General features: G+C 49.3%; 3 protein-coding genes across 8 annotated transcripts in view; 1 reads left to right on the top strand and 2 right to left on the bottom strand.

The window, feature by feature from the left end:
• Nucleotides 1-287: 287 nt before the first annotated feature.
• tram2 (translocation associated membrane protein 2) lies at nt 288-6,544 on the top strand. 3 transcript variants are annotated; one of them, XM_068341766.1, is made up of 11 exons: nt 291-1,375; nt 2,766-2,829; nt 2,913-3,022; nt 4,066-4,182; nt 4,262-4,320; nt 4,453-4,537; nt 4,614-4,684; nt 4,768-4,872; nt 4,942-5,085; nt 5,473-5,630; nt 5,719-6,544. In XM_068341766.1, the coding sequence occupies exons 1-11, from the start codon at nt 1,256-1,258 to the stop codon at nt 5,793-5,795; spliced, it is 1,110 nt and encodes a 369-aa protein (XP_068197867.1). In that variant the 5' UTR covers nt 291-1,255; the 3' UTR covers nt 5,796-6,544. The 3 variants fall into 3 exon arrangements, with proteins under 3 accessions (XP_068197866.1, XP_068197867.1, XP_068197868.1); XM_068341765.1 differs by lacking the exon at nt 4,262-4,320 and having other exon boundaries at nt 288-1,375; nt 4,614-4,872; XM_068341767.1 differs by lacking the exons at nt 291-1,375; nt 4,262-4,320 and adding an exon at nt 1,382-1,676 and having other exon boundaries at nt 4,614-4,872.
• A 150-nt stretch (nt 6,545-6,694) lies between these two features.
• On the bottom strand, nt 6,695-10,040 carry efhc1 (EF-hand domain (C-terminal) containing 1). 2 transcript variants are annotated; one of them, XM_068341761.1, is made up of 9 exons: nt 9,606-10,040; nt 9,194-9,418; nt 8,827-9,114; nt 8,599-8,748; nt 8,327-8,519; nt 8,019-8,245; nt 7,810-7,950; nt 7,210-7,423; nt 6,695-7,140 (listed from the first exon to the last, which is right to left on the bottom strand). In XM_068341761.1, the coding sequence occupies exons 1-9, from the start codon at nt 9,669-9,671 to the stop codon at nt 6,914-6,916; spliced, it is 1,731 nt and encodes a 576-aa protein (XP_068197862.1). In that variant the 5' UTR covers nt 9,672-10,040; the 3' UTR covers nt 6,695-6,913. The 2 variants fall into 2 exon arrangements, with proteins under 2 accessions (XP_068197862.1, XP_068197861.1); XM_068341760.1 differs by having other exon boundaries at nt 9,194-9,684.
• Nucleotides 10,041-11,090: 1,050 nt separating this feature from the next.
• Nucleotides 11,091-19,333, bottom strand: part of LOC137613000 (protein eva-1 homolog A) — a 39,451-nt gene continuing 31,208 nt past the window's right edge. For all 3 annotated transcript variants that reach the window (XM_068341762.1, XM_068341763.1, XM_068341764.1), the window contains 3 exons: nt 13,563-13,697; nt 12,031-12,186; nt 11,091-11,945 (listed from right to left, as the gene is read on the bottom strand). In XM_068341762.1, the coding sequence (XP_068197863.1) occupies nt 11,566-11,945; nt 12,031-12,186; nt 13,563-13,697 (671 nt within the window). In that variant the 3' untranslated portion in view covers nt 11,091-11,565. The remainder of the gene's footprint in view (nt 11,946-12,030; nt 12,187-13,562; nt 13,698-19,333) is intronic.

Below are 19,333 nucleotides of genomic sequence, written 5' to 3'. Positions count from 1 at the left end.
GGTTATTTCATCGACATTTTTACATTTGTGTGTTTATTTCTTAGCGTGTTTTAAGCTCCAACACGCTGCCACTCATCTATTGTTGTACCACTGAGGGCATAGCATGCATTCCTGTCACGTCACCATGACGACGACGCCCTTCGAATGTGTTTCCTAAAATGACTTTGCGTATTCTCAGCAGTTTTTGAATGCCACCTCTAGACTTTGTTCAAACTCAAACTTTATTACAGACTCAAGGTCCAGATATAAAAAACTAAACATTACATAAAACACAAACAGAAAGTCATGATTAAATAAAATAAGCACCAATATATTCAGATATTTATAGACACATTTACATCCAGTCCAAGCACATATATACACCTACCCATTAAAACCTTACATATAGAACACTAGATGTGTAATGTGACCACAGATGTTCTGTACACATTTTCCAGCATTGTCTGATTATCATCATAATCTGTCATGTCCTCTGTGATGAAGGGGCCCTTACCTTTGACTTTACTACTTGGCATTGCACTGAATATTCTTCTCATAAAACTACAACGTTATCTCGTAATCCCATTACTTGTTCGTAATACGACATTCTAGTGAAATTATAAATTAATTTTTGGGAGTCTTATTACTTAATGCAAAAACCCCCAAACTATTTTATACCTTTAATAGAACCCTTTTTCTCATAAAAGCACAACATTATCCTGCAATATTATGAGCTTTATGGTAAAAATATGACTTCATTCTTTTATTAATTTACCTTCTGATACGTTTCTTCCACTTTTGCGGGTCGTGGGGGTTGCTGAAGCCAATCCCAGCTGAAAAAGTCAAAATATATCAAGAATGTAACTTTATTCTTCATATATTTTGACGTTTCCTTCATAAAATTACAACTTTATCTCGTTATTATTACATATTCACGATTACTTTCTTTGCAAGATTCTAATTTTTAAAAAAAAATTTAAAATAACTTTATTCTTGTAACATTTTTTTTCTCTTAAAAACTTTTTTACGTCTTTTTTTCCTTTAAATTACGAAGTCATGACGTCACTACCTCAGACGTAATCCTTCCTGTCGTTACCTGTCCTCCGGCTCGCGCCAGCAGAGCGCGCGGCTATGCCTCAAGCGAGGTATTTGTGGCACTCGCCCTTTAAGAAGTCGCGCATGCGCACGTCGGTGAAAAAGTTTAACTCCTGGAACTTCGTAGTGAGAAAAAAAAAGGGAATTTTAAAATAGTTGGGGAAAAGCGCACAGGGTGAAGATGGCATTCCGGCGCAGGAACAAGAGTTACCCCTTCTTCAGCCAGGAGTTCCTGATTCAGAATCACGCCGACATCGTCTTCAGTTTGGTGATTTTTATTCTGATCGGACTGATGTTTGAGGTGAGATCAACTCTTTTCTTCCCTTCGACTCCCTCTCTCTCTCTCAGCTGGTCAAAGATGGCAAAAAGCTCCGCTGCACATCCGCAAAATGGGACCTTTGCGGGATCGAACCCGCTATCTTTGGTTTTTAACACATCCGGGTCTTTTTTTAAAAAATCAGTGGCAGTAGCTTCGTTTGCAAAATCGCTTCACTACCCCCCCCAACCAACCAACCAACCAACCAAACTTCGTGAACAGTGGATTTCGCCATTCAAACGTTAAAAGTAGTATGTTTTCGAACTGGGTTTCCTGCTTCACAAACGTAAGTTAGCGAATTTCTTTGCTTTTTTATAAAACGTTTTTCCTCCGATAAAACCTCGTTCCTGCCAGTCCGTTACGGGGTGAAGAACAACATTCCGTATGCTAGCACAGACGGAAGCGATAAATACAGGAAGCCGCCGTTCTTGGCTTTCAAAATAAAAGCATCCGTCCCGATGTTGGCATTACCAGGCAACGCGTTTAGCCGCGGGGTGGGTTTTACTTTGAAAATCATGAACGGAAGTGCTGCGGGGTTTCCTCGTTCAGCTTATTAGTGTCTGTTAACTGCCACGTCTCAAGTCTTCGAGCCGCTGGTTTCGCCTCAGCTGAACCGGAGACGGTTGTTACCTGAAGGAGACCCCCCCCCCCACCGCGACCAGCGGTCAATGGAGACGTCCCGTCCGCTCATAGATGCCCCACTTTCGGCTATGAATGGGAGTCGCAGATCGCTGCTTCAGCGTTCAAGCCAAAAAGTTTCCAACCCGGAACTCAGATTACCTTATTAAAAAGCATGTCGGGGGGGTTTCCCTCCTTCTTTCCTGGTTTCTGCAGAAAGAGAACTGAGAGGTTATGACTGGAAATGATTCCGACATTTTTGCACCTGTGATTTTTTTTTTTGTGACGCATTGGTGCACAAACTGCAGGGCCACGAGGCCAACAGGGGTCCCTTGGGGGGCCCCACCTTCAGTGTTCCAGTCACACCTGAGAAATACATGATTAGAATATAAAACCGCTGACAGTCATCATGTCATTAAAAAATAATAAACTTGATGAATTGAAGCGAGAAAAAAAATAATTAAACACTTATTTTCTAAAATAACTCGCGTATTAATAAAATCTGCTGCCGTCGTTAAAAAGTTCGGCCCCGGAGCGTTTTTGGGAATCGTCTCCGGAATCTCCGAGGCATCTTCTGACCGAAACCGGTCACAGTTCCGGACGATTCTTCGCGGTCGCAGCACATTTGTTTGCAGTGGCCACGAGCCAGCGGGAGTCTGGGTAATGAACCCACCAGGATGCATGATGGGAAGTCACTTCCGAAGCTGTTTTCGGGTTTTTGTTGTGCTCAGCAATCAGCATCTTCTCTGTGTTCCAGGCGACGGCCAAGACGGCCATCCTGTTCATCCAACCTCAGTACAACGTCACCACGCTAACACCAGGTACCAGCTGGATTCTCTATCTGACCCATAATGCTTTGCGGCGTCTGTGTTGTTTGTGTTTGACTCTTCCTGTGTGTGCCCAGAGGGAGAGGCGACGTTCTACCAGTACGGATGGAAGGACGGCGCCACCATCGTGTTCTACTTCTTCATCGCCATCATCCTCCACGCGGTGGTCCAGGAGTATCTTCTGGATGTAAGTCGTCGCGCCGTCGGTTCAAATCAGTGATGTCATGTAAATTATGAGAGTACTGGTAGTCCTCAACTTACGAACATTCAGACATACAAACAAATGCCTTTTACCATCTCTGACTATTGTCCTGCAGTTCCACTTTGTGCCACAAACGCTGTGGGGCAGCACCACTGACTGTTGTTGATGATCTCAAAAACTGGTGGAGAGTTCCTTCAAGGATTAAATTATCAGGATTAAAGTTTACCGTAAACTAATCTGTATTAAAACGACACGTGAATCACGACGCTTAACAGTAGATAATGGAACTATGCGTACGTATTTAATATGATTACATGTTTTTATTCTGTTTTATTGTACAGTAACATGATACGAGTGTTTAACGGCTTTTAGAGTCCAGTATTTGAGGTGGACAGACACGTCAAGTCCAGAAAAACGACGTATATGTGATTTTAATTTTTTAAAATTGATGTATAAACAGAACGACTGAACTCTAAACGACCTGAACCTGGATTTTATTTATTCTGTCGTTGTTTTTAATGTCCAGGAATGAGTCTGAGGAAATAGAACTCTAGTACTTTAGTATTTAGAGTAGTAATGACATTTAAATGACCTGAAATGGAGATTATAGATATAAATTTAATAAGTAACAATTTACGAACAATTCAACTTACGAACAACCTCTGGGAACCAGCTGTGTTTGTATGTTGAGGACTACCTGTATTTAAATGCTGAAACATTTGTGTTCTGTCTCGGGGCTTTAAAGAACCTTTGAATACGTGGCTCTAACTGGGACGTCGCTCCACTCTGGTGGTCTAATCCGCCTAGACTCCCAGCCGTGCGTCATTGTTTAGAAATAGTCCGGCGAGGAGGAAAGGAGTTTTAATTTAGCTCCGTCATCAACGGATTCCAACGGCTCCTGAAAGAAGGGTTTTCAGCCAGCGGCGGCCTCAGATAGCGTCCCAGTTATTTTTGTTTCCGTGATACTTCCTGGTGAGCGCCATGGCGACCGCCCTGCATTCAACACGATCTTTCTGGCGTCGCCGCAGAAAATCAACCGGCGCCTCCACCTGTCCAAGAGCAAGAACACCAAGTTCAACGAGTCGGGTCAGCTGTGCGTGTTCCACCTGGTGTCCAGCGTGTGGAGCTGCTACGTCCTGCTAACAGTGAGTCGGGCTTTTTAAAACCACTATCTACGAGCGTTAGAACCCCGCCCACACGACTGTCTGGGATTCCCCCACACAGGAAGGATACCTCCTTCACCCCAGCACCTTATGGGAGAACTACCCCCACGTGAACCTCAGGTAGGACATTCGTCGGTTCTCGCAAATTTCCCAGCGGAACGCCTACAGGAGAGTCTCTGTTCGGTTTTCTTGTCATTTTTTTTGCACCGCTGTGACTGGAGGGGTAACTCACGCTATTGCCCCCTCCCTCAGGTTCCAGGTGAAGTTTTTCTACCTCACTCAGCTGGCCTACTGGCTCCACGCCTTGCCAGAGCTCTACTTCCAGAAAGTACGCAAGGTAAATGAGGAGAGTGGAACTGTTTCTGCTAAGCTAGGCTAGGCTAAGCTAAGCTAAACCACTTCTGTTGTTGCAGGAGGAGATTTCCCGCCAGCTCCAGTACATCTGTCTGTATCTGCTGCACATCTCTGCAGCCTATTTATTAAAGTAAGTGTGGAGCAGAAAGGCCTCATGGGTAACCAGGAAACGGTCCTTGAATGCATGACGCGCTCCTCTGTGTTGTCGTTTAGCATGAGCCGCGTGGGTCTGGTGCTCCTCTTCCTCCAGTACGTATCCGAGCTGGGCTTCCACACGGCCAGGATGTTCTACTTCATCGATGAGAACCACCAGAAAATGTAAGTAGCGGTTAGCTTAGCAGGTTCCCGTCGATGCCGCCGCATCTTAAACCGTGTTCCTCGCTTCAGGTTCGACATGTGGGCGGTTAGCTTCGTGTTCACGCGGATGGTCACGCTGACCCTGATGTTTCTGGCCGTCGGGTTCGGGTTGGCCCGTTCGGAGAACCAGGAGCTGGACCTGGAGACGGGGAACTTCAACACGGTGCTGATCAGGTAACGCCTGACGCCGCGGTGGATGATTCACACAAACCATAAAAGGAGTGTTGACTTGTGACGGCTGTATAATTCTGACAATGATTGATGATGATCGGACAGACCGGGTCGGACCAGACTGAGAGGTTCACGCAAAACTTGATTTCTAAATTTGTCGGGGATCATAAGTATATTAAAGAAATTAAATTATTTTTAAAAAATTATAAAAATAAAGTAAAAAAAACCCGTACTAACAAATCCTGAGAGAGCTAACGGCTAGAACGATAGCCAAGAAGAAAGTGATGTTAGCAGACGTTTAGCATTAGCTACACACACCCTGGATTTTTAAGCAGACTTCTGGACCAGGAAGTCCCCACCTGATCCTCTTACCTCTGGCGCCCCCTCCAGGATGACGGTTCTGCTGCTGGTGTGTTTGACCCAATCCTGGCTCCTCTGGAAGTTCATCCGCTTCCAGCTGAGGCGCTGGAGGGAGTTCAGACACGAACAGGCCGTCCGCAAGAAGGCCGCCGCAAAACCGGCGCTCAGGCCCCTGAAGAGAGACTCGCGTGAGTGTCGCCGTCCACGCGCCGTTTTGTCATGTTTTGGTAAAGAACGTGATGCTTAACTCGTTCTCCGTCCGTCTCTCTCCCCCAGTGGGTCACCATGAAAACGGGGTCCTCAAAGCCGAGAACGGAGCCTCGCCTCGCACCAGGAAGCTGAAATCCCCTTAAGACGGCACGCCGAAAACAAAAGCGTCCTTCGCCTGGACTGAGGTTTCTCATCAGCACAACAGGGAACGCTCTCGTCGACGGCGTCCCGGGACGTCACGGGGACGGTCGCGATGGACTCAGGCTGGAACGCTGGGACGTGAAGTCCAAGGAAAACCCCCCCGAGCCCGACAGACATTTACTCCTTATCGTCATATCAGTTTTTTGTTTTTTTTGCAGCCGCCATCCCGCCGCCCTGTACGCAGAACGAGTCAAAACGGAACATGAACGCAGCGCAAAAGTACTGCATTGTAGCGCTGCAGCCCCCACCCCTCTACAACAACCCCCCCCCCCAATCTGAGCCGGTTTTGCTTGTTTTGTTCCCGACGTCCCGTTTGATTCCCGAAACGCCGACCTTTTGTCACCAGAAGGCGGACGCGCGCCGCCCAAAACCGTTTACGTCAGAGGAGCATCACTTCCTGTACGCGCGTTGGAGATCAGCACACGCCATTCCATGTTTGTTTTTTATTTTGTTAATTTCTTTATTAAATACAATTTTCTGAGAAGATTTGCTTCTTTTTCTATATTTTCTATAATTTTCTACGATTAAAACATCTGTCAACAAGGTTTTGCTAAATGCTAACGGAGGCGTGTCAACCTGGAACTAAACACACCAACAATCAGCGTTTTAATAGTCCATGCAGTCCCAAGAGTTATTCAACTTTATGTTTCAGTAAAGTTTTAATGTTAGATAATAAAGTGAAATAAATTTTCATGAGTCATGATTTGCTCCAGGAAGAAGTTAGCTACGGCTAACGTCTGATCTACAAACAGAACTCACAAACGGCATCTATAACAAAGTCTATATAAGGTAAATGTCAAATCAACTTTGATAATTAATAGTACAATTTTCTCAAATATATAAATTTTGCTATGCTTTCGTTTAATTGTTCTATTAATTCTTAATTCTATGTTTAAATTTAAGAGCTAAACATCGCTAGCATTTACCTGATGTCATTTATTCACATTTAACACAAGAAAATTGTCGTACCTCGTCGATGACGTCATCAAACAACAACCAATGAGAGATGGAACAAGCCAAAAGAGATTGACGTCACCTTTAGACTTTTCTACAGGTCACGTCAATCTAAACGGCTGATCTGGTTCGACTCGTTCGGGTTTGACTCGTTTGGGTTTGACTCGTTCGGGTTCGGCCCGTTGGGGTCCTCCGGCCCCTCGTTGGTCGTCAACTCGCCCAGCTTGTGCTGCAGAGACTCCAGCGTGGGACCCGGGATCTGCCCGGCGACAGACTGCAGGTACGTCATCACGTAGCGGTCAGCGTCAGTCAGCACAAATCGATGGCCGAAAACTGGAGACGCAAATCATGGGTTATTATCGATTGATTACTCCTGGGTGGTGATCAATGAGAGGAGTTTACCTTCCACCGTGGATCCGATGGCGAAATCCGCAGGCGAGTAGAACTGAGGGTTTTGGACGGTGGATCCCGGCTTGGGGACGCGCGTCTTCTCCAGAAACTTCCCGCCGATAATCCCGGAGTTCCGAGCGGGCTTTTCAAAAATACTGATCATGTCATTGGACAGGAAGTAGGACAGCACGAACTGGCGGCCGTCGTCGTCAGGATTCTGGGAGTCCTGGAAGGCAAAGTGGGACATTTTAAAAATTAAAATCAAATGATTCCACTGATAAATAAATTAAAACGCATCACATGAAAATTTATGTTTGTTATTTAAAATTATTTCAAATATTTACTGGACCCTGAGACAAGGTAAATGCTGCCACCTGCTGGTCTTTTGTGGTAACAATGTTCTCCATGATCTATCACTGACAGTGGATCTTTGTAGGAAAATCTGTTTTAATCATCATTCACCCGCTTTAAGACTGAACTTTGGTTGATTAACCTGTCGTTAGTGTTAATATTTCACATAAATACTGCAAAAAACACGATTGTAATAAAGATTAGAACAAAGAAGCAGCAGATGTCACCGATCAGATGGTCGGCGTCGGAGGGTTGACCCACCAGCCTGGCGCTGTAGCGCAGAACTTTGTGGCTGTTTTCCAGCATCTTCGTCACGTTCTTTTTGGGTGGCTCGGGAATTAAAGACAAACAGTTCTGGAGCGAGTCTTCAAGGGAACCGAAGCCGTTGTAGGGGGGGAACTCCTGCGAACACAAATCTCTTTATTACCGGGTCGAGTCTCTCAGGTGTTGTGATAGATCATATTTCTCACCTTCTTCTTGTCCCAGAGACTGCCACTTTTCTTGGGGACGTCTACGGGGTTCATCTCCATGTCGGGGTGGTTCTTCCGGTAATAGTCTCTGGTGAAGGCGTCGCAGTCGTACAGTAGGAAGGCCCGGCCCAGTAGCGTTACCGTCTGACCCACCTGGAAGTCTTTGGGGGAGTAGTACTCGTCCACCTCGGCTGAGGAGATCTCCAGGACACAACTAGGGAAGTTCTCTAGATGGAGATGTAGATGAGACCAGTTATGGATGTGCGGTCGGTTCATCTTAAAATCAACGTGACGTCGCCGCCGCTCACCAGACTCCGGTTTGACCTTCTTGGGCAGCTTCTGCCTGCGCATCAGGACGGGGAAGGAATCCCGGCCACTGTTGGGTTGGTGGACCTCCCTGATCTCCACGGTGTCGTCCACCAGGAAGTACTGGACAGTAACGGACCTCGTCCCACCGGACGGAGAGTCCGCATCGTCCCACAGAGCGAAGAAACGCAACACCTGGCAAGAAGAAGGTTTTAGGAAGGCAACAGAATGAGGGATAACCGTCCGTCTTGGTGACCCAACGACTTCCCCGTACCTTCCTATCCAACGTGAGGAACTGCTGCGTGCGGTCGAAGTCGGACGGGGTTAAGTGGCAGGGCTGGGGGGGCTTGCGGCGTTGGATGTACGGATCTGAGGGCGTGGGCTCGGGGTCGTTCAGGACGATGCCTTGACTCTCCATGAACTCCTGCGATGAGAAGACAGGAAGTCATCTCCACGTCGACGCGCCAGCAGGAGACGTACCGCCGTCAGGTGAGAGTCGTACCCGTGTGAAAGCGTCGCAGTGCGTCACGCGGTAGTTCACCCCGTACACCTGGAGGTCCACGGCCAGGTTGAGGTCCTTCCACCGGTAAGGGTCGCCTCGTTTGTTCTTGGGCAGCTGCTGGCGTTTGATCCGCTTCCCTTGAGGTATCCCAGAATTCTCCACGGCGGGCTCCACGATGGCCATGCTGTCGTCTTCCAGGTAGTAGTAGACGACCACGGGGCGCACCCGGCGGTCCTCCTCCGGGGAGTACAGGACGTTCTCCTCAAAGTAGGCGTAGAAGCGAAGCACCTGGATGGGGGGAGAGGGTGGAGGCTGAAGGCGTTTGGACAGGAAGCCCACAGACGGTCACTTCCTGTTGAGGGGGTACCTTCTTATCCAGCGCCACGTGGGCCGGGATGAAGTCCTCCGCCAGGCCCCGTTCGTACATGTCATACCGGATGTCAGGAACCTCGAAGGAGAAGTCGCTGACGTCCCCCTGGGGGGTCAGCTGATCCGATAGGAGGGGGTCCTGCCCAATGCCCGACGTGGGGCGCCGGGGCAGGGCGTAGCCGTTCTTATAGCCCAGGGTCTGGGGGCGATGGAAGGAGGACTTCTGCAAGAGGAGGAAGAGCATACCCCCCCCCCCCCCAATGGAAACGTGAACACACTCATTCAAAACTTTATTTAAACTGAAGAATGCAGGAATCGGCTTTGAAGGGAAATCAATATTCATCTTTTATCAAGCATAAAGATGACGTCACGTCACATACGTCACCTGAGGGTAAATTTAAACAGCTTACCGTCACATCCCGGAACGTGTACCCGGGTAAAAACGGTAATTTATGTCTGTTCCAGTTCCAGGACATCGTGGGTCGTGACGTCACGTTGCGTGTCTTACAGGTTTTCCGCTCCCCCCCCCCCGTGAGACGTTAACGGTGATTTTAGTCGTTTTTCTCCGCTGTTTGCGGTCGTTTTGCTCGCGCTACGGTTCCCCGGTGGAGAAGTTTGTCGAAGTGCTGTTACCATGGATACCACAAACAAAGTCCACACAAATAAGGACAGAAAAAATAAGTTTTTCAGACTAAACTCGAATGAATAAGGGAATAAATCTGATTATTACATTATTGTTTTATAAATTCATTTAAATTTTTAAAAAAATAAATTAATAGAAAAAAAAAATTAAAAGTAATCAAAGCAATTTGAAAACATTGAAAATATTAAGATAATTTTATTTTTCTGTCGTATATCTAGTCAATTGAATTAAATGATTATCACGGCTATAAATAAGTTAAAACATCCAGTTTAACAAACTGAAGGGCTCTGGCGTCACCAGCAGGGGGCGCCACACACAAGCAAATCACACTCCTGCCGTCATTATTAACTGTTGGCTTGTGTTTGTGTGACGTCACGATAAAACTAGCGACAGAACAGGTTTCACACAAGCCCCCACCCGGACCTGGACTGAACTGGACCTCATCCGGTCCACTAAGCCAGTCCACTCGGGTCAGAATGAATTCACGGGGGGGTCCTGGTGGGGTTTCCGGTGCGCTGCGCCCCCTGCTGGTTGAATCGACGTGATGTGAGATGGAAGCAAACAGGAGGAGTCATGTTTGAACAGTTTATTCTGAGCACAGGAGTCAGTTTGGTCTCACTTTACCAGCTAATGGCACTTTTTTTAATCCCATTTTTAAAATCCCATTAAACAGTTTTTAAAAAAAACGAGCGCGTCCTGCGTGAATGGACCCACAATAGCTTATTTCATTAAACTGGCAACGTGATTTCGATGCTGGTTCCTTCATGAGCAGCAAAATCCACCAGCATAGCTTGTTTTTTTTTAATAATCTTAAATTCTGCACTCAGTTGACGCGAGCATGGAAAAATAATCTCTCTGGTATGAAATTAGATAAATTCTTTTTGTTTTTTTTACACATGTTCCACTTCAGCAAAGCATTGATTAAAAACAAAAAAGGGGGAAAAAAAATTATAAAAGCTGAATTTTGGACCCTCCGATGGGTAAATCGATCGACCAGACTTCGTAGCTACCGAAGGCTCTGAAATCGTACGAAAGCGAAGCGAAGTCACCGCAACCTCTTTGAGGCCCTTTTACGGGACGTCGCCGGTTCTGAAAATGCTGACACAGCGGTTTAAAACGGGCTTTGTCAGGTAGCAAACACATCAACCCAACACGGAAACACTAGGATTGCATCCCTGAGGCGCCAGAAACCTTCGCCAAGTATAAAAATATCTCATGATCAACCAAAATGACACATCAATAAACTATTAAATATTATAAAATAAATTTAATAAGGGTCCATAATGACCCCCCATCCCATTCCTCCCATCCCTCCAAAGAAATATCTTTAGGTTTCGTAGAAGTTCCAACGAGTGCGAGGTTGTCCGTCGCGGAAGGATTGTCTTACGTTCCTGAATACCGGAGATTGCCTCGTCCAGCTGCTGATCGGATCCGGGTCCTTCAGGCACCTGGTGGTCTCCCCTCTGCAGGCTGGGCTATGTCTGAGGCAGCCAACCAATAAATCCCCACTTCAAAAAGGTCTGCGGAGGTCACGGGCAAGGCGGCGTGGCCTTTCACCCTGCTCTTCCGGCACAGCGAGGCGAGATTACCCTGTAGGAGTGACTTCCTCCTTGGGGTCGGCCTTGGAGTGCCTGCTTAGAAAGCATCGTGAGGTCTTTCTGCCCCTTACCAATCCGAGTGCTTCCTAAAATTTTATGTTCCGAGTCCAGGGGGCGCGAATGGATCCCTCAGTAATACCGGTTGAGGCTCCGCGTGCCGGGGATGTCCGGTTGCCCGTTCATCCAGATCTCGCGGATGATCCGCTCCCTCTCCTCCAGCCGCTGCGCCCGCTCCAGCTCCTCCGCCGACGTGAACACGTTCATGTTGAGCGTGCGTTCGAACCGCCGGTGCCGCCGCGCCGACAGGTCCGAGTTGGTGTCCCAGTCCGAGTCCGAGTCGCTGGAGTCGGACGACGAGTTGGCGGGGCGCGCTCGTTTCTTGGTGGCGGGCCGGCGGCGCGGTTGGCAATCGGTGCGGCAGGAGATCTGGACCACCAGGGCGAAGAGGGTGAGGAAGAGGCCCAGGCAAACGCCGCAGACGAAGAAGAGCGCCGCCCTCTCCGGGTGGTCTGTCATGGGGGAGAAAGGCGGAGTTGGTATCTCACAGGAAGTACACCAGCAGTGCAAGGGAAAACCAACATCCTGTTGCCCTACCGGATACGTAGGTGTAGGCCGCCAGCGCGTTGCTGATGAGCGCCATGTTGGCGCTGGAGGTGGAGTTAATGACGGGTTTAGCTCCTCCTCCTCCTCCACCTCCGGCTTCAGGTAGCTTCTCCTCGTTGGGGTTCGTCTCCCGGATCCTTTTCCTGTCTGAAACAGAAGACGGAGTAAAGAAACGGTCCACAGAGCGTAGCGGCGGCGCAATCCGGTGACTTCCTGTAAACCCAGAGCGTTTCGTACGACTCTGGCTTTGAGTCCCTGAATCATCCGCTGGTGCCTAAATATTTAGGAGTTTGACTTCTGATGCGTCACGCACAAACACAACCTGAGTCAGAAGGTTTCCCAACATCCATCCTGACTCACTCTGAAACAGAGAGCCACGTGGGAAATGTTTGCGAGCCGGCAGCTTCCCTTAAAAATCTATTTATAGACCAGGAGCGAGGATAAAATCCTCGTCTGGACTTCTTCATCCTGTATGACTGTAAATGTTAAAACATCTTCATAAGACAGGACAGCGTGTCCCACAGCAGGAGGGGGGGCGGGACTTTTTTTTTACAGCGGATTACAGTAGAACCTCGAGATACGAGTCATGGCTTTGTCCCTATTTTTGGTTAATATACGAGCAAAAATGCGAGATACTTGAAGACACCAACACTGGCGGATGGATACGACACCAGTGAGACCGCATCTCGTTCTTTACCACGTGTTGGCGGATGGATACGACATCAGTGAGACCGCATCTCGTTCTTTACCACGTGTTGGCGGATGGATACGACATCAGTGAGACCGGATCTCGTTCTCGTTGGTGGAGTAAAGACGTAGCTGGTGTGTTCTCGTTACTTTTGCGTTTCTTTTCATTCTTCATCATTATTTACATAACTTATATATAATTAATCATACACAGGTAAAGTCTGCGTGTCTATTGGATGATAAAAATATAATTTTTTTAATAATTTAGGGGGTTATGGAGTTTTTTGGGGGGATTAAACTCATATCTGGTGGTACTTCTGTACTACACTTCTGTCCCTGCATCAACTTCTGCTGGCTGGCGTTGGAATCGTCTGCCTGCTCTGAGCTCCTGCTCTCTCCTGATTGGTCGGTTCCTCCAGTCGTCCCAGCGCCAGCAGCCGGGCGGCGGACCAGCCGCGCTGGACGCCGGCCATCATCTCCCTCTGAATGAAGCTTTTGTTTCAGCCTGCTTCCTCCCTGGCGTGGTGCGCCTGATTGTTCTGGGCCGTCTGCGCGCCGCCGCTCTCTACGGGACCCATCGCGACCGATTCGGGCTGCGGTCGCTCAGGAGCGACGCCATTGGCCGGTCGTTGTATATTTTTAAAAAGCGCTGATCACAAACGGTCCAAAGTGACGGCTGCGCTGGGATACATATGGAAGCAGTTGAACCCATGTGACTTTAAATATACATACATGTCACGCCCTGACTGGAGACTCCATGCCTGGGGGGTGTTTAGTGTTGCTCCCCATGGGGGGGTAGGGGGTGGAGTTTGAGAGTGAAACCGTTCCGTCCTCACCTGGGACGCCGTTGGCGATGTTTACCGAGCTCCCCTCCGGAGGGCCGTCTCCGACGATGTTGGGGTCATGGGCGCCGGGTGGTGGGGCGAACCCCGGGGGTCTGGATGCCTGCTCCTGGAGCAACTTCTTCGGGACTTCAAGGAGGAAAAGGAAGAAGAAGAGGAGGATGATGGGAGTTTTAGGTGTGGAAGGAAGAAAAGATGGAAAATAGATGAGACTCTATTTTTAGTTTAAAAAGCATCTTCATTTCAACACTTCTGATTGGAGGACGAGCCGCGGCTGTCAGTGACATCATGGCGGTGATTCACCCTCTCCTCCTGGATTTACACTCTTATTCCCGAAACTTGCCCCCTCCCCAAACCCCCTCCTCTTCCTCACGGCGTCCTGTGAGTCAGGAAGTCTGCCCCCCCCCCACCAACAACAAAAAAAAAATCAAGTGGGTTCCACATTCCTGCCCGCTGAGCTGCGGTTCTGGAGGGTCTGATTGGCTGTCTGCGTCTGTGATGAGTAACCATCACTGGTCCGGCTGTCATCATCATCATCGTTAACAGTGAAGCTGTGACTGATCAAATTCCCAACAGCCAATCAAAACGCAGGAAGAATGCAATCAGGCTCCCCCCGAGAGACTTCAAAGACCTGCGTCAGGTGACCTGGAACACGTTCCATTTCGTGTTGCCGACCGCATGGATCGCCGTCTGAATGGGTACAAAAAAAATACAGGAACTTGAAACCCGGTCGATCCGGGTCTCGGCTGCCCCCGTCCCTCCTCATCAGCCTGACACACTAATCATGGGTCTGAACCCCCCCCCCCGCTGCCCGTCCCCGCGCCACGCCCTGATTACAGCCTTCTTATTGGTCCTAATTGGCTGCACATGTGACCCGGGTCACAGCTACAACACCAACTCTACGTTTTTGAGGCATCCTCTGGCGTTCATGCATTCGCCATGAGATCCTACCCCGTCCCGGCCGCCATAACGTGTTCCTATAAGCGTCCTCTGTTGGCCGGCGCCGGCGCCGTACGGCGTGTCTAAAAATAACTGTCAAAAAACGACCACAAACCGCACGGCGAGCCGTAAAAAAACTAGCGCTGGAGACGTGCAAACCCAGGACATAAATCACGGCGTGCAGCCGGCGTTGTAATGGTACGGTCTCGTAAACGCACGCCGGACGGGTCGGCGAGGTTCTGAATATAGCTCACGGGTGGGAGGCGGGGCCAACGATAGGGCCTCACGTGGCGCTGCAGCGCCGCGGGGCGCCAAGATACGAGGCGGGAAAGAGCGCCCCGTAACAATAGGCTGTGTTTACACTGTGTGTGTGTGTGTGTGTGTGTGTGTGTGTGTGTGTGTGTGTGTGTGTGTGGACCATGTGCTGACCGGTGCAGAACACATATGGAACAAAGCCCCATAAGCCAGAGGGGATATCATGACATATTGAACCACCTTAGATCTGAGACCAGATCAGAGCTGGGCCACTACGAATAGGCGGTGGGAGGGGCCAACAGGGGGAGGAGCCAGCGATGGGAGGGGCTAACAGTGGGCAAAATCTATTTGGGATCGTTCCTCAAGACTTGAACTGTGAAAGTACAAACAGGGCCAACATCGTCCAAAAAGAACGGTCTTTGCCCGGTTCTAATCCCACGACTGGGTTTTTCAGCGAGTACTGAGGTGTGCAGGGATTGGACGCTCTCGATGATGTCATCCAGCCCGGTACCAAGCCCACATTTGGGTTGAGACGTTCATCCACGCAGGGAGAACCCGGACCGAGTGTATCTGACACACTCCGGACCTGGACCACCAGGGGTGTACGAACAGAAACTTCAACGCCAAGCCAATCGGAGGCGGAGTCAGGGGCGGGTCTTAGAAGAATTAGACAATGAGACTTCATGGCTGCCCGTTAGGTGGGTTCGAAAGCGACGTTGGTGCGGTAGCAACATTGGTACAATGGAAGCGTCTGGTTTCAATCAGCTCACAGCCGGTGCCCACTTCCACAGCGGCGTTACAACTCTGACACACACACACACACACACACACACACGCCTTTCATTCCCTGATTGGACCGAGGGGGTGTCTGCACGTGAAGGTTTGCGCAACGCATCCACGTGATGACGCGTCCACTCGAACGAAAGCAAGGCCACGACTCACAAAGACGAGTCCATCCGAGGACCGACGGGGTATGCCGAGGGGTATTCCTGGTTCTGATCCATGTTTCTGTTAGCTGGGGTCAGTCCGACCCACTCCACTACCATATTAGGTTCTGTTGTGAGCGTGTTACCACACACAACCGGACTGCGGTCATCCTAACAGAGCGTGCCGGTGGGTTTTCCAGAACTCTAACCCAGAATCCATAAACCAAAGTAACAACTTCTTGACGGTTGTCCAGAACTTTACGTTGGATTCCCACCTTGGAGACAGACGCACGAGGAACGCGGAAACTCTTCTTCTTTGTGTACGACCAACCAACAAACAGACAGGGCGAAAACAAACTCCTCGGAGGGGGCACCGACTATTAGTTTGGAATGTTTCTGGAATCAAGAGTCCTTTAGCAAAGCCAGTTTAAGTCTGCACAAGCCTTCACAAAAAGTCCTGAGAACCGGGCCCCTGCTCCAGGAAACCAGCTTTGTCTCCTGGCTCCGGCGCACCAACGTCAAATCAAATCAGCGGCCTTAAGTTATCCGGTCGGCGTGGATCCCGGGGGCCGGGAATCTGGCAGGAACTTCCCCACAACAAAGTGCCTTCAGGAGGCCCGGCGCTCCCGCGGCTCCAGGACACCCCGGGTAGACGTGACCCCCATCGCCGGATGGTGACGGTCTCAGCGTGGAGCGCATTCCAGGATGGAGCGAGCGGAACAGCCCAACCCCCACCCAACCTCACCGAGCACCCCCCCCCCAATTCAGCTGCAATGCTTTGAAATGTCTTTACCCCCCCCCATTTTACTTTAATGGATACCACACATCCCTCTGCTGCAAGACATACACTCATGCAAATGTATGCACACACACACACACACACACACACACACACACACACACACACACACACACACACACACACACCATAAGCTCTGAACAACTTTCACTTCACCACAGCCATCAGTTACACTCCAAAATCACAGCTGTTATGTCTATTTAAACACTCCTTATACGACACACTCACACACACACACACACACACACACACACACACACACACACACACACACACACACACACACACACACACACACACACGGTGTTATTAACAAAGATGAGGAGACAGAAATAGATGCCCTGATGACAGAGTGGAGTCGTAACGATCAGTGAGAGAACCACTCATTTGTGCCCCCCCCTCCACACCCAATACCCCCCTAGCTCCAGACCCCACACAGAATCCCCTGAAGAACCCACAACCTCGGTTCCAGTTTGAGACGAGATTCCAGTCAGAACTTATTCTGCTTTATTTCCACTGGTGGATTAAGGCTACATATCTGTGTTTCTGTTAGCTTGTAGCGATAGCTAATGTCCTGATCGATCTGGGATCAATCCGGGATCAATCAGTCTCGTCCCGTCTAACTACAGTTGTTTCTGGAATATAAATGTCAAATCTCCCTGGTGTCTGTATTTCCACGTCTTTGTGGGGGGAGGGGGAGGATTGGCCGATCCGCCGTCGATGTCAGCGCTGCCTCGTCGTTATCTGATGTTCCGCTGGGTCAACAAGGATATGACCATCGCTGAATCATCGAAACCGTCTCGCCCGCCTGAACTCAGCGGTGAGGTAATGGGACGCGGCGTTCGGGTCGGGTCAGAGAGCTGCTGAGGTCGTCAAAGGACTTGTGAAAACAGTAAAGACGGCTTTCGTCATCTGTTGTCGCTGATATGGAACGGCGGAACGGTGAGGATGGATCACGTCTGGTCTGGTCTGGTCTAGACGCGACCACGGCGACAATAAGGACTGCTAACATTCAACAAGTGTGTCCAAACACGTGTCACGCAGTCCCAAGTCAACAATGGGGGGTATCTATAGAACCGGGCGACAACTGCGTCCCTAACTTGGACACAACTGTCAGGAAAAATCACAGCTGAGATCAGAGGAAGGCTCAATGATTTGGTGAGAGATAGAAGAGGATCTAAAAGTAGCCCGGGTCGCTCATCGTGAAAACACCAACGGGTCTTTATTTGTCTTGGGTCGAGATCGGAATGTTGACATTCCAATATTTTGGCGTGGCTGAACAATTTTTGGTCTAACGGAACCCAAGGTGTCAATGAGGTAGACATTGCCCCAATGAGAAAACATCAGGACAGTTTGGGGGTGGATCCAGGAGTTGTTCTTTGTTAAAAACTCAATGGACTTCCGTGATAGTGTCCAGGAATGCGTCGCACGAGCAAAAAAAAATCATACTCTTACCGTCCCGGTTTGTACGAACACAACTTAACGGACCCGCCTGAGGTCAGAGAGCAGCTACCTCTGCTAACCCCATGACAGAATGCTGAAAATGATAAAACCAACCAATCAGATCTGTCCTGAGGTGAGTGTGTGAACACAGAGGTCATGAACAAGTCGGAGTGGACGACTTCGAAGCCACATGAAGTGTTTCAGACCATCTCTGAAACACACTGTCCTCTCAGTTGAAACCAGACGGGACTCGATTAGATTACCAGCCATTGTACCGGAATGTTCCCTCGGAGTCATACGTGACGACTTCCACATGGGAAGAGCCGGCGAATACCAGCGCGGGAGTCGGCGTGTTCAGAGGAGTTTCAGGAAAGGAGGCATGTTCTTTCTCCGTGTGTTGACAGGGCGCTGCGCTGGATTAGCTGTTAGCGCTGGACAGAGATAATGGCGGTGAGGTCTGGGTCAGCGGCAGGCCGTCATCGTCCTTATCAACACACACTTACACACACATTTCCCCCCCCACGCCTTTTGTTTAGTCTGCCGCCGCTGCTCTGGATTGAATCATGGAAAGGTTTGGAATGTTTCTCCGCTGACAGTGATGGAAAATGATTTTAAGGATAAGTCCAATTTTAATCTTTTTATTTTGGCCACAATGAGCTATTATTAGAACCGACTGTCACAACACACATCACAGGACAGCCTATCGTGGGCCGGGCAGCTGGTGGAATTGGAAGGGTAACAAGGGAACCTGAGCAAATGTTCTACCTCGCCTTGAGACTGGGTTTTATGGACTACCGGTTAAACAGAATGCCTGAACCGCGTCTTGCAATCCACACGTGATAATGGAACGCCAGGTGTCCCGTGTGGGGGTGGGGTCTTTTGGCGCTCTCCATCCCCCCAACCTTCATCTGTTATCAGTTTGTCCCGGTGGGTTCTTTCGACTAGAAGCGTTCTTAAAACAGCTTGAGACTCAACAGATGTGGACCAATGTCCTCGGGGGGCAAAGACAGCCAGAGGAGTGACGGGACGCTTTTACGGGGGTCTTTAAAACAAACACCTGCCGAGGCTGGAGCGGCCCGGTGGGGGGAAGCTCAGGGAAGAGCTGCATGGAGGTGATTAGATAACAAAATAGAGTCTTTAGCCTAGCAGCGCTCGATTGCGGTATTATCCTGGACATGTACTCCTGCAGCCGTGGTTGTAACAGAAGTCGACACTGACAGAATACTGAGGACTTACATGCAGTTTAGAACAATGACTGTGCCCATCCAATAAAAAATTGCGTGCAACGGTAGCTAGAAGGGTTAAAAATGGCGGACTTAGATGCACACCATGCACTGATGATGCATTCTGTCGTTTCCTGCCACCTTTTAGCACCTGCTCAGGTCCAAAACAGCTGAACAACA

Source organism: Antennarius striatus, chromosome 19 (assembly GCF_040054535.1).
Source record: "Antennarius striatus isolate MH-2024 chromosome 19, ASM4005453v1, whole genome shotgun sequence".
NCBI lineage: Eukaryota > Metazoa > Chordata > Actinopteri > Lophiiformes > Antennariidae > Antennarius > Antennarius striatus.
Note: the sequence above shows the minus strand (reverse complement) of the source record. Positions and strands in the feature narration are given on the sequence as shown.